This window comes from Oncorhynchus mykiss, chromosome 9, assembly GCF_013265735.2.
Source record: "Oncorhynchus mykiss isolate Arlee chromosome 9, USDA_OmykA_1.1, whole genome shotgun sequence".
NCBI lineage: Eukaryota > Metazoa > Chordata > Actinopteri > Salmoniformes > Salmonidae > Oncorhynchus > Oncorhynchus mykiss.
Window position 1 is genome coordinate 32,111,513 of NC_048573.1, and position 13,633 is coordinate 32,125,145.

Below are 13,633 nucleotides of genomic sequence, written 5' to 3' on the forward strand. Positions count from 1 at the left end.
TCTGTTATATTTCCAAATGTCCAAATTAGTCACGGTGATTCTACATCTGAATTGCTTGCTGTTTGGGGTTTTAGGCTGGGTTTCTGTATAGCACTTGTTTACATCGGCTGATGTAAAAAGGGCGTTATAAATCAATTTGATTGATTGATTAATGTGCAACTCAAAACATACTGGGATTCTAGTAATAAGATGTATGATTATGGAATACAATTTCTGAAAAATGGTTTGCCTATGTGCCTATGCCACAACTTCGGAATGTAGGATCAAATTTCTCTCACTAGAGGGCAGACATTATGGAAAATAAAACTTTACTGGGCGTTTACTCGTCTCATTTTATGTGCTACGTTCAAATACAAAACGTAAGCTGTTTATTAAATAGGCTGTAGGATATCTTTGCAGCAACTCTGTGGAAATGGAAGGTAAATTATTTTCGTATTGCATTTGTTTATTTAAATTCAACCTATTAGGCTGCATAATTCCTTCAAAATGTCCGGATAATGTGGTCAACAAATGTAATTTCCAAACAAACGAAAACTAACCCTAAGAAATAAATTGGTTTATTTTTGTCCAATTCTGGAAGCCTACCTTGGCCTATTGCCTAGAACAGTTATGGTTATGTATAGGCTAAAACAGTTAGGGGTCTGTTTTCCACATTGGCATATGGTTTTCCATCCTCTATCCCGCCGAAGTTGTTGCTGAAACTGGGGTTATTGCGGACTCATCCGCCAGTTCACAACCTGCCGGCGACGTGAATGAAGAGAGAGGTTCCCTCTTCGATGTTACATTTCTGGACCACGACTTTCCAGGTGCTGAGACTGAGACCCCGACCCGCAAGACCTACCAGGAGTTCCAGCCCAAAGCACTGGGGGTGTGTGAGTCTATTTTTGCGGAATGCGAAATCTAAGAAACAACTAAATCCTCATCAATTCCCTACAGAATAAGGCTATTTTTCTAAACTACTGATATTGTATTCCATTGTTAATTGGTTCTCAATTACTTAACTTGATTTAATAACGTTAAAATGCAATTATAAAACTGTTCTTCCTACTACATTTATTCTGTAGGAATCTTAACTTTGTGGATATTTCCTCTCATCATAGGTCTCTCAGATCACTTTGGGTGTGTTTGTGCTCAACTCAGTTTATGTCAGTGTAGCCAACCGATTGGATCAGAGAAATGAAGAAGTAACCAGGGCGATAGGCTCCCTGTCTGTGAGTAGGATACTTCTCTATGCATGTCCTTGGCCGCTTATTAGCTTTATAAATTCATGCTATTATTGAACAATTGAAGAAAGTTATGATTTGTTCTTGTTTTTCCTTGCTGTATTTTGCCATGAAATGGGGGATTTTCAGCTAACTGTGCTGTGCTCTCTGTAGGCGATAGTGGCGGGAAGTGTGGCCATAGCAGCACAGAGTCTTCATGTTCCCACAGTGAGTCATCATAGTCGGAACCCAGATCTGTTTGTGCTGTTTTGCCTACTCCTACAGTCAGTTGGCAAGAGAGCACAAACAGATCTGTAACCAGGCTAAATTATCATATTATCTAACTGAGAGTTCATTTATATCTGGAAGACAAAAACATCTAATGTCTTATTTTCCTCGTCCTTTCAGCTGAAGGCGTGTCTGGGGACACAGCTGGCTACCTGCCTTATGGCCATGTTCAACGTGGTCGTCGTAGGAGGAAAGCTGTCTGACACCCACTTAGTGCCAGACTGCTGGCTTTTCACTGATTACAACAACACACATCATCACATCACCTGCGACAAGCTGATGGTGAGTCGCATAGAAATAGTTAGAACAGACTATACAGTATACTGTATATAAGGCCTATATAATGTATCTGTCCCGAGATCAACTACTTCAGCTGAATCTCACAGTGACAAGATTTGGGGAAGTTCTGGGGAAACTATTGTCTTGTACAGCTCAGAGACTTAGTAGTTGGTAGCAATCAGAACATCTGTATGTGTCAATCAAAGGTTGTTGATGGAATACATTAATATTAAAACACAATACAAATAGTGCTGAAGATGGTTAGAAAAGTAAACGTAGCAACAGTATGGTAGCGTCATTCACTCATACCTCAAACTCTGTTTCTGTGTCTGCTATCGCCCACACCTACCCAGAATTCAGTGTATCCATTCTATGTCGAGTGGTTCCTCGTGCACGCAACTCTCCTCGGCATTTCTGTCACCCTGACTATCTACAGCTGCAAGCTGCTCCGCTTCTGCTCCCCTGCAGCACCCAGCATGGTAAGAGTTAATTTCAAGAGCATGAGAATTTGAACACATGCCAAATGGTTTGACCAGATGCATGTTCCATACTCACATGCTCTTGAACACTTCACTGAAGCTATTTGATCACATACACAATGTATTTACAGTTTAGCTGCTATGCTTAATCTGAGAATGCTTTCATTGTTGTTTAATCATGTTTTCTTTCTTAAAGCCTGTGGTCACTGCATATACTAGCCCTGCTCAGTGACAAGAGATGAAGTACATAGAAAGGAACCTAAAGCCATCATGAAGAGACACTGATGGGTCTATCTAGCCATGCACTTTTTTCAAATCTATTTGTCACTATGTTTTCTGTCTTGCACAAACACTTGATGTTGATATGTTATATGGTTGCCTTTTTTATGAAATAGTTTGGTTATTTTGTTGTGTGTTCTGATGATAGAGTATGTCTGTTTAGATCTATATGGTCTCAGGTGCTATTTTAGTGATGGGTTTAAAGAGTGAAACTTTGTGGGTACATCATATTGAAATAAACACTTCCTCAGGGTCAAAAACGTGTGCTTTCCTTGGCTCCAAAACAAAGCATCTATGTTTTATTGGTTGTACATACAATACATATAGGTTTTACACACACATTTAAAACTGCGTTATTCATGATTGTTTTTTAGTTAACAGATACAATATAAAAAGGGTTCAGATGCTGCATTAAAAACATTTTTCACACCAGATCAGCATGATTTTTGTGCATACATTAAATCTTCTGATGGATCAATCAATTGATCAACCCTTTGCTGTTGCAGGAAGTCCATTAAAGAGTAACTTGCTAGTCATTGATCTACTGTATTTCATCCTATCTTCGCAGTCTTTTCTCTGTACAGTCATGGTGACTCGGTAGCAGTTCAAAGTTCATATTAGGAAGGTTCTGACTGATCACATTCAGATTAGAACTGCAGTTCATCTGTCCAATGGTTCTGTGGAACAGCACAGATGCATTATTACAAGTCATTTAACAGAAGTATCACAGATGCCTTGGGCCTTCATCCTAATATTTTTACTGTTAGTTATTGAGGCAATTAATAAGTAAAATACAAAACACTAACAATCATTATTCCTACATTTGAATCGCCACTTACTTGGGATGAGGTTGTGTTCTTCTCCAGGTCTCCGTAACAGCCATTCTTGTGGCGAATCAGACTCCCCCACAGTACTGAGTGACGGCAACCGGGACACTCCCCCTCCACAGGAAGGAGATGTGCGGCCTCACCCGTCAGAAAGTGTTTGGCTAAGCAAATCAGGTGGCTGGTCATGTGACATAAGGGATGGAAGCAGGTCATCTTATCTGCAGACTGAAAGGATTAAATTAATCAAGGTCCACATGAGCAGTCAACTAGCTAAATTAGATGTTTCGATGCAGGTTTGGAACAAAACCCTGCGTCTTCAATGCTCTCCAGGACCAGGATTGGTGGCCACTGTACAGCTTTACTATAAAGCGCCATGAGCTTTACCTTAACAGTCCCCTGACAAAGGAGGCATATATCTGCACCCTTCTCCTCTTGTTCCTCTTCCACATCCTTCGGTTTCTGTTTCCTGGCCCTGATGCTGCCGAAGGCCAAAGGGATGTGCAGCGGCGGCTGAAGGCCAGGCTCAAAGTCCATCCTGTACTCCTGCTTGAGCCAGCGGGTGGTGAGGGGCAGGCGGCTCCACGGCATCACCCGCAACATGTTGGACACCACACGCCAGTGGAACTGCAGGCTGGATTCCTTCTTTGAGCGCCGGGTGACGTGGGACAGGCGTCGGGAGGAGTGGGGATTCTGCCATGCCCATTCAAACTGTTGATGAAAGGAAGGAGAAGACAGAGGTTAGGTCTTGAAACGTCAATCTGGTGGGGAAGTGACACGTATGGGGCGGGGTGTAACTAAGGTTGATGAATTGAAAGTTACACAGAACCCAAACCGGCTGCGCGCGTGTGCCATCATGCATAAATGTATTTTGTCACCCCACACCAAACGTGATCACGACACGCAGGTTAAAATATCAAAACAAACTCTGAACCAATTATATTATTTTGGGGACAGGTCGAAAAGCATTAAACATTTATGGCAATTTAGCTAGTAGCTTGCACTTGCTAACTAATTTGTCCTGGGATATAAACATTGAGTTGTTATTTTACCTGAAATACACAAGGTCCTCTACTTCGCCAATTAATCCACACATAAAACGGTAAACCGAATCGTTTCTAGTCATCTCTCTTCCTTCCAGGCCTTTTCTTCTCTTGACTTTATACTATGATTTGCAACTTTCATAAATTAGGTTCATTACCGCCACTGACCTTGTTTGTCTTTCAGTCACCCACGTGGGTATAACTAATGAGGAGATGGCACATGGGTACCTGATTCTGTAACACTTCGAACACACCGACTCTGTTTTGCATCACTACTGCATAACATTTTGTGCAGCTAAGTAACTATACTGATGCAGGTATCTTTTGCAGATGGTCGCATGCGGCTGGACACATGGAGGAGAATCATTTTCGCAGTTTCCTCAAAACAGTGTCTTTTTGACACAACTGCTGACAGCTACAGGGACATAAACACAAAGAACGCTGCTTGGAGACAAGTGTTCACGAGAGTAGGACTGCCAGGTCAGTTTAGTAGTGAGCAGTGTTAGATGTGGCTATTTTTTTTTTTTTTACCTTTATTTAACTAGGCAAGTCAGTTAAGAACATATTCTTATTTTCAATGACGTTCTAGGAACAGTGGGTTAACTGCCTTGTTCAGGGGCATAACGACAGATTTTTAACATTAGCTAGCTAACCTAGCTTGCTAACCTAGCCAATGAGGTGTGTGTGTGAAAGAAATAGTCATATAAATTATGCTAGTTACTATCCCTGATAACTTTCCCAAATAATCATGTTTGACTGAGTTTGAATGTCAGATAAATAGTAATAGAAATGGTAGATAGTACTGTACAACTAATAATTTGGTCAGATAACCATGTGTGTGTCTGTGTGTACAGTAGGTGACATGTCCATGATAGCTATCTAATAACTATAATTATGCTAGGTAATGGTTTGGCTTATCATGTTCATGTCTATCTTAAGAAGACTGTGGGAGGAAGTGGAGAGGACTCAGGGACAGGTATCAGAGAGAGAGAAGGGCAGAGAAAGAGAAGAAGAGGTCTGGGTCAGCAGCTTCAGGCCAGCAGCCTTGGCGCTTCTGCCACATTCTTTCTTTTCTGGATCCATTTATTGTGCCTAGGGCAACGAGTGACAATTTTACAGCCAGACCCTCTACTACGTCATCCACAAGTGTTGTCGCCACCGGAGCATCAAGACCCTCAATGTCATCTACAAGGGCGACCATCGCCAGATCCACTCAACTCATTTCAGCAGAGGCTCCTCCAAGCCGTCGAGAGGGATGCAGCCCAACCTGATGCTCACAGGAAGGAGGATGAAGAGACCCTCTTTGCCATGAGCCTGGTGCCAACACCGAAAAGGCTGCCAGCAAAGAAAAGCAGCAGTCAAGGTTAAAATGTATCAGCTGCTTTTCAAAGTCGAGTTCAATGATCCGTTTCTTTTTCCTCCACATCACAAGTAGTGTCATAAGTGTTGCGACAGTGAAGTAAAGTAGGTCATTTTTACAGTATACTCATGTAGGTTAATTGGTATTTCAGATCAAAGTATTAATATGAGAAAAATGTATAGCTGTTGTTTCTGGGTTAGAAAATATCCTAAAACAACAGTTTGCTGTCTAAATATTTGCCTGTCATATTCATCTTTTGATCTGAAATACAAATTCCATGAGTAAACAGCAAGTATTACCAACTTTACCACACTGTTCCAATATTTACACCACTAACTACACTATACAAGCAGTATTTAGTTAACATAAATCTCACCTTTTATGGTGTTATATTATGTTAAGCTTGTATGTGTTGTTTTTCTCTTCCTTTCCATAAATGGAGTCAATTTAGCCGACCAGCTAACAGGAAGGACAGGAAGAGGAGTTGTCTGGTTGTTGTTTTGACCTCCCTCATTGTACCTTTCTTTTCACACACGCCAGTTCCGTTTAAATTCAGTCAATTCATAAAGTAATTTGTTTATAAAGTGTTAGGATAGCATTCATTATTAGTTATTATTATCTATTATTAGATTTCTGAATTGACAGAATTCAAACTCATATACTGGAGAATTCACAGATGCTCTTCTTGGTCTCTTACAAGACTAAAGGTGAATATATTTATTTCATTTAAAACCACTTGAAAACCAGGGTGTTGAAACTTTTTGTGAAGTTAAGTTCCATCGACTGGTCCATGAAATCCACGGGCCATTTGTTTGTTTAGCTGTGTTATGGCTAAATATTATTTTCTTTTTTTCAGAGACAGACACACACACACCTCTCCTCCAGTCCTCTCTGTACCTCAGATCTCCAGTGCCCTGCCCTCTCTCTCTTTATGGCCATGTCTGAAGTTCCCCTACTATGTCTAGGCTTTATGAGTAGTGCCTGTATCTGTCTGCAGTTGTGCCAAAAATACATGCTCTTGTTGTTGTCTTACAGATTACAGGCTATACATTCATTTATTTTTCATTTTTACAAGCACACACACACCTCTTTCAATAGTTACAAAAACAACATACATACATACCTGTCATGTTATTTCCTGTACTTGAATACTTATTAAATTATGTTTTCATAGTCAGTTGTTTCAGTTGTTTATTAATATCTCATTTAGACTTAATCTGCTTATTTCTTCCCTACACATTTGCCGATCAAAAAAAAAAAAAAAAAAAAAAAAAAAACACATTATCTTCCTAATTAGTTTTTTTCCCACCTGTATTTTGTCAGACCAGTGAACATGGTTGTAAACTGTAATATTTTTATGGACCCTAGGTTACCCTTTCCCTTTGTTATCATGTCGTATAACCTTAATTAGTGCTCCCGCTCACCTGATGTACCATGCCAGGTGTGTATAATACTGCCGTTAATGGGAGAGGGAAGGGGTTAAGGTGTGCTCTTTACTCCCACATTTCACTTAAATATAACTTCCAAATGAAGAGAGGAAATTATACATAAAATAATATAGGGGAAAAATGCAATTTTATGGACAACGGTGGATGGTTCTGAAAATAACCTTTGTGTTAGGGGGCTCTTAAAAGAGCTGTTTCACTCCACGGCATACTGCCATGGAACTTCACCTGCTGGCGATGAGAAGTAGGTGGTCAGTTTCCTCCTCACCTGGAGTGCCTGTCTGGGGGTGTTGTTGGCACCTGCCCTGGTGACAGGTAGGTAACCATTTGGCGTGCACATCTTCATCCAGAGCGGCTCCTGGAAAAGACCTCCGCAGGTAGTTGTGGAGAACACATGTGGCCTTCACACAGGCATCAACATTTGAGGGACTGAGACCAAGCACTCTCCGATACATTCTCCACCGGGCTGCCAGAATCACAAAGGCACATTCAACAACTAACCTTGCCCTGGACAGTCGTATGTTAAAGATCCTTACAGGCTTTGGCAATGGCAGCTGGTGTCCAAAGGGAAGGCTTCGTCGCTGACGAAGACGTGGGGAACAGGTCCCAGGTCTTCTGCCCCAGGGAGTGATGCAGGTGGTGGAATCTCCAGGGTGCCATCCTGAAATGCCTGGCCGAAGGCAGAGTCCCGGAGGGTCCCGCCATCACTTCCCTTGCCGTAAGCACCAACATTGACAACACGGAAACCGCAGATGGCATCTACTACAGCCAAGAGTACAACTGAATATGTACCCTTGCAGTTGTAGAATTGTGAACCTGAGCACGGTGGAGCCTGGATTACCACATGTTTCCCGGCAATGGACTCAAGACAGTTGGGGAAATAGCACCTCTCCAGGAACTCGGCAGCGATACCCCTCAAATCTTCCTCCTTGGGGAGAGACATGTATTCACCAACCAGACAGTCCCAAATGGCTTGTGCCACAGAGGGGACAATGCCTGCCACCGTGGACCGTCCAACTCGGAAGCTGAATCTGATGGTCCTGTAGGAGTCCCGTCGCCAAGAATCTAAAATATAATTCAAAATAATTATCAACAGTGTGTGTAACTTGAATTCCACCCACATATTTTATCTACTCATACTGAGTACTGTTACTCATTACTGTATATTATGCTCTACTAATTATATTGTAATACTCATCAACCATCATTAACAATGCCTTGAAACAGTACAATTCAGTCTATGACTATATCAATAAACTGTAGCCCAGGCCAACTCTACTCTTAGAAAGAATGGTACCATCTACTTAAAAGGGTTCTCCGGGTGTCCCCATAGGAGAACCCTTTTTGATTCCATGTATAACCTTTTTATACCAGGAACCAAAAAGTGTTAACCTATGGGGAAAGCAGAAGGACACTTTCAGAACCCTTTTCTTTAAGAGTGAATGCGAGTCCAATAAGAACGTAATGAATGACTAACTGTCTTGAACCAATGGGTCCTGGAGAAGACTAGCCTACCTTCATCAGAGCAGAAGGCACCCCAACTTTCTTTTCATTTGGTAACATTGCATAATTAAAAAAGGATTATAAACCAACTTTGGGAAAAGTTATAGTCCTAATGGACATTCTGTAAAAATACATCTGATGTCAAATAGGGACTATTAGCTAGAGAGCCCTTTAGCTTGCACATAAAAGCAATATATCAAATATCAATCAATTATGCTATCAAAGGCTTTAAAAATGTACTAGAATTTAGCTTACCGGAGACAAATTGCCAGGCGTTCATCTGGGCTGATGGACTCCCGGTAGTTGGTATCCATTCGAGCGATCCTGGCTCCGACCATCTGGAGCAGGTGATCGAACAGGCTTCGGTCCAGACGAAAGTAACTTCGGAATTCCTCTTCCAAACAGTCGAAGCTCTTGAATGAGACGGTGGTACTCCCCTACTTGCTTTCGGGACTTTAACCATCTCTGGACCCACACAGAACGGCACTTTCAGCGGGGCTGGTCCCGGTCCAACAGCACGATCAAGACCACCTTCCTCAATGTTCGTCTCATTGTTGAAAGATCCTACTCTGCTATCTTGACTATTTATTATTGCATTTCGCTCCAAAACTGCATTTTGGAGGGAAATTATATGATAGGCTCTCTCTCACAATTAATTTGTGGATGTCATCGAATAAATAATATACTTGGCAAATACATTTATACAAAAAAATAAAGAAATTCTACAGCCAAACTGTTTTAATTATGTTATCCCACTTTTTTTTTTCCTTGATATGTGTGCAATAAAAATTCAACATTCACATTTTGCTACTTTCTGTCAATTCAATGCATACAATTTGATGCATACGTTCGAAAAATCCAATATGCACCACACAGAACGCACTGAAACTGCCTCTGCAACACAATGCTGCAAGGCAAGCGCAGAGTTCCAGTGGAAATTAATGTACTTCTGGTGTATCAAAGCGTAAACCAATGAGGAGATGGGAGAGGCAGGACTTGCAGCGCGATCTGCGTCAGAAATAGGAATGACTTCTATGTTAGCCCTTAGCAACGCAGATGCTCATTGGCACATTCATTGAATAACATCGATTTCTAAATATCGCGACGCGAGCGGTGTGATCAGCCTATTAGGCTAAAGATAAGCAGTTCCTACTGACTTACCCTCAAAGCAGCTATGTCAGAGGGGAAGCCATGAATGATGAGAACCATCTCCCTGGAGACGGCACAAAGACAAAATCTACATGATTGCACAAGGTCTCTCAAAGACTGTAGAAATGGCAACATATTATTTTACATTAGTTCTGTTAGTTACCAAGGTCCCCTTCCACTGGTCCTCTTGGCTCCACCTCGGTGTCGCCCGGCGTTGTGCTGTCCTATACGACGCTCTGGATTCACAGTGAAACCAATGTAGATACGACCCTTGAATTTGGGATTGGTGCAATACAGCATGTACACCCCGAATAAACTCTCTACCTCCAAGACCATAGTAGATGTACATGAAATGATCAAGTCACCAAAATAAAATCCAGATGTAGAGTTATGTGTCAATAATAAGCAAGTTAGTGTCAGCTAACAGTTAGCTAGCTAGTCTGACTTCTACCTGGTTACAAAAGGAACTTAAACCTGATGTGAGTAGTATGGTAATATATAGTTTTACTCCAGCATTATGAAAAACATATGCACATTAATTTCCCCCTAACCGATACTACGTGAGAAAAATGTACGGTAAACAAAAGAGGAAGAAGCGAAGCGAGAGCATTTACTCCACCCAAAATCTGTCCATGTGAGGTAAACCCATTTTGTATTTAGATCTATGATAGTGTCGAATTACTTGAGGCTTATTTGACTAATAACGTTTAATGTTCATGCTGTTACAGACGTACTACTTACTATAAGTGGATGCACGTGGCATTCCTGCAACTTTGAGAAAAACGACGTATTGGTGTGTCAAGCGTATCTGCCCTCTCATTGGCTAGAATGGTCCCACCTGATCTCGCCTGCCTTCCATCTTGGAGGACATGTATTTCCATTGTTAGAGCGGTCACTCGACTATCTTCTCAGTATAATAGATAATCTTTGTTGTAACAAAACGTTTTCTCTTTTCAAATTAATAGAGGTTCAAGCTAATGCCTGACATAACATAGTTCAAAGCACACATTCTACTAACATTTTATACATATCAAAATGTGAATTTACGAGAAAAATCCCACAATTGTGTATCTTTGATCACGTGAGAAGGTATATTTACAAACTATTTATTCATGCAAGAAATGAAACAAGATCGTAAAATAAGGACCCCCACATGTCCCAATTGATTGGTCACTCCGAGATGGTCCATTTCTAGCGCTCATTGGTGTAAAAATATTCTTCCCGCCCTATTTGGTAGCTGTTTGGTTAGAAGTTCTGACTCCATAGTTGCGATTGGATACTTTCACATTTCCTGAGTATCTAATTCCGCCTCTCAATACATACATGGTAGTGGACCTTCCCTTTCGCTTCGTCATCTTGTTTAACAAAATAACCTACCGTAACGTTTTGGATCATAAAGCGACACCAAAAGTATGTCTGTTACAACAGATCACATCCGTGACAAACTAATCAAGGAGATCGGAGCGGTGCATGTGGTATGTATCCCTATTCCGCAATGAATGAACATGGATGTTGCGCATCATAGGCTGCGTTTACACAGGGAGTTCAATTCTGATATTATTTGGACTAATTGGTCTTTTGACTAATCAGATCACCTCTGAAAATCTGATGTGAAAAGATCTGGGTGTTATACTTGATAAACAACTTTGATAAACAACCAGAAATAAATATAGCTTTTCTGCTTAATTAAGAAACTTAGACATGTGGTTTTGGTTGTTGGACCATTAGAACATGCACTTTTCAAGCTTATATTTCCAAGAATAAAAAGTTATTTTAGAATATTTTGGCAAGTTAGCAGGCTAACTCATTGATCCTGCTTTGTAGTATACCCCTATGCCACGGGTGGGCAAACTTATTTTAAGCTCGGGCCACATCGGGATTTTGAAATTCAACGGAGGGGTGCATGTTTTGGGGGACCAATTGTTTGTTAAATTCAATGTGCGTGGGCCTCCTGAGTGGCGCAGTGGTCTAAGGCGTCACTACAGACCCAGGTTCGATCCCAGGCTGTCTCACAGCTGGCCGTGACTGGGAGACCCATGAGACGTCGTCTGGGTTAGGAGAGGGTTTGGCACGCTGACGTGGTCGCCAGATGTACGGTGTTTCCTCTGACACATTGGTGCTGTTTCCTGGGTTAAGCAGGCATTGTGTCAAGAAGCAGTGCGGCTTGGTTGGGTCGTGTTTTGCAGGACGCACGGCTCTCGACCTTCGCCTCTCCCGGGTCCGTAAGGGAATTGCAGCAATGGGACAAGACTGTAACTCAATTGGATACCACAAAATTGGAGAGAAAAAAGGTGTTAAAAAAAATCTAAAATTGCCTTATGCTGTGATTGATTGGTGAAAAAACAATTAGTGATACAGAATTGGGCTGATTTTGGTCATTTTGTATTTGTACATTTACACTCCTACTGGAGAGCTACTGGGTGTACAGGCTTTTGTTCTAGCTCTGCTCTTACCCAATTCTACTACTCAATTGCTCATGATCAGAGAGAGAAAATCAGGAGAGGCAGAGAGTGTGTGTTAGTACAGGACTGGAGCAAAACCATTCACACGTTGCCACTCCTGAGCTATGGTGTGACACACCCCACCAATGCCCTGTTCTACCGGCTTTATTTTCACAGGAAGTTGAAGACACATCCCCTAACAGATGTGCTGCCAGCTTCAAAGTTCTAATAGTGTCTCCCCAGTTTGAGGGGAAACCACTGCTGGCGAGACACAGGTAGGCACAGTGGGCAGGTAGAGCTGATATGTGTTATGAGCTAACTTTGAATGGATATGTGGAGTAGACTGTAGTTGACTCTTGTTTCTGATTTTTGTTTTTTCAGGATGGTGAACACCTGCTTGGCTGAAGAGCTAAAAGAGATCCATGCCTTTGAACAGAAGACGCTGACACCAGAACAGTGGGAGAAACAGAAAGCACAGTGATGAAGACACACACTGACCATATTTACTTGACAACTTATTATGTGTAAATAAGCAACACTTGCTCACACAATATTGACTTTCTGGCCTAACATATATTTAATTTCAGTCAATGATGACTGAAATTAAGTATTAAACATGATGACAAAACAATCCTGGTCTGAATTCCTTAATGATTGAATGAGTGTACTGAAACTTCACTTTCAGTTTTTGTTGTGGAGGTATGTGATTATTACTGACATTATACCAAATTGTTATTAGGAATGGAACAACGCATAACACGGAACAGGCAGAAAAACTAAAATGAAATCTTATCACTTAAATAAACCATTACTGCTTTTGTTCGGTCATAACAATGAATGACTTGACTCAAGGAAATGGCTTTTCAGATTGGAAAGCCCCAAATAAAGTTATTTATGTGAGATCAAGTGTGTAAATGAATAAAATGGGCTGGTACAGCTTTGAGAATTGATTATATGACTCGTCTGTTGTACAAAGCTCTCTTTCCAAGGACTAGATAGTGTGCATGTGCACTGATGTCTATTGAAGCTTCAGATAAAGCTAGACGCCACACAACCGTCGGAGAGCTGGAGATTTCACAATCCAGTTCTGAAGCTTTTATAGTTGTGGTTGGTTATCAAGTAGTCCAATTCTGAAGAGACTTCAATTATTGGGGCGGCAAGGTAGCCTAGTGGTTAGAGCGTTGGACTAGTAACCGGAAGGTTGCAAGTTCAAACCCCGAGCTGACCATCTGTCGTTCTGCCCCTGAACAGGCCCACTGTTCCTAGGCCGTCATTGAAAATAAGAATTTGTTCTTAACTCTTTGCCTAGTTAAATAAAGGTCAAATAAATAAAATCACTGG

At 41.3% G+C, this 13,633-nt stretch overlaps 3 protein-coding genes across 7 annotated transcripts; 2 read left to right on the forward strand and 1 right to left on the reverse strand.

Annotated features, from left to right (window-relative positions):
* The first annotated feature begins 279 nt into the window (after window positions 1–279).
* Window positions 280–2,787, forward strand: LOC110531922. Its single transcript, XM_021615407.2, has 7 exons — window positions 280–419; window positions 690–868; window positions 1,101–1,211; window positions 1,377–1,430; window positions 1,611–1,772; window positions 2,123–2,248; window positions 2,445–2,787. The coding sequence occupies exons 1-7, from the start codon at window positions 413–415 to the stop codon at window positions 2,478–2,480; spliced, it is 675 nt and encodes a 224-aa protein (XP_021471082.1). The 5' UTR covers window positions 280–412; the 3' UTR covers window positions 2,481–2,787.
* A 4-nt stretch (window positions 2,788–2,791) lies between these two features.
* On the reverse strand, window positions 2,792–10,657 carry slx1b (SLX1 homolog B, structure-specific endonuclease subunit). 5 transcript variants are annotated; one of them, XM_036987798.1, is made up of 6 exons: window positions 10,593–10,657; window positions 10,015–10,087; window positions 9,864–9,915; window positions 3,739–4,062; window positions 3,367–3,579; window positions 2,792–3,204 (listed from the first exon to the last, which is right to left on the reverse strand). In XM_036987798.1, exons 1-6 carry the CDS (start codon window positions 10,612–10,614, stop codon window positions 3,175–3,177), a joined length of 714 nt encoding a protein of 237 aa, XP_036843693.1. In that variant the 5' UTR covers window positions 10,615–10,657; the 3' UTR covers window positions 2,792–3,174. The 5 variants fall into 5 exon arrangements, with proteins under 5 accessions (XP_036843693.1, XP_021471076.1, XP_021471080.1 ...); XM_021615401.2 differs by lacking the exon at window positions 10,593–10,657 and having other exon boundaries at window positions 10,015–10,580; XM_021615405.2 differs by lacking the exons at window positions 9,864–9,915; window positions 10,593–10,657 and having other exon boundaries at window positions 10,015–10,436.
* Window positions 10,658–11,246: 589 nt separating this feature from the next.
* zgc:112271 (BolA-like protein 2) lies at window positions 11,247–13,241 on the forward strand. Its single transcript, NM_001160518.1, is given in 3 exon segments — window positions 11,247–11,326; window positions 12,470–12,567; window positions 12,674–13,241. Coding segments are annotated over 3 exon segments (261 nt in total). The 5' UTR covers window positions 11,247–11,263; the 3' UTR covers window positions 12,774–13,241.
* The last annotated feature ends 392 nt before the right edge of the window (window positions 13,242–13,633 follow it).

Coding starts and splice junctions, on each gene's coding strand:
- LOC110531922 (XM_021615407.2), top strand. Junction 1,431..1,610: donor AGAGTCTTCATGTTCCCACA/GTGAGTCATCAT, acceptor TCGTCCTTTCAG/CTGAAGGCGTGTCTGGGGAC. Junction 2,249..2,444: donor CCCCTGCAGCACCCAGCATG/GTAAGAGTTAAT, acceptor TCTTTCTTAAAG/CCTGTGGTCACTGCATATAC.
- slx1b (XM_021615401.2), bottom strand. CDS start 10,187: ATGGTCTTGGAGGTAGAGAGTTTATTCGGGGTGTACATGCTGTATTGC. Junction 9,916..10,014: donor ACCAGTGGAAGGGGACCTTG/GTAACTAACAGA, acceptor TGCCGTCTCCAG/GGAGATGGTTCTCATCATTC. Junction 3,580..3,738: donor TTTGTCAGGGGACTGTTAAG/GTAAAGCTCATG, acceptor TAATCCTTTCAG/TCTGCAGATAAGATGACCTG.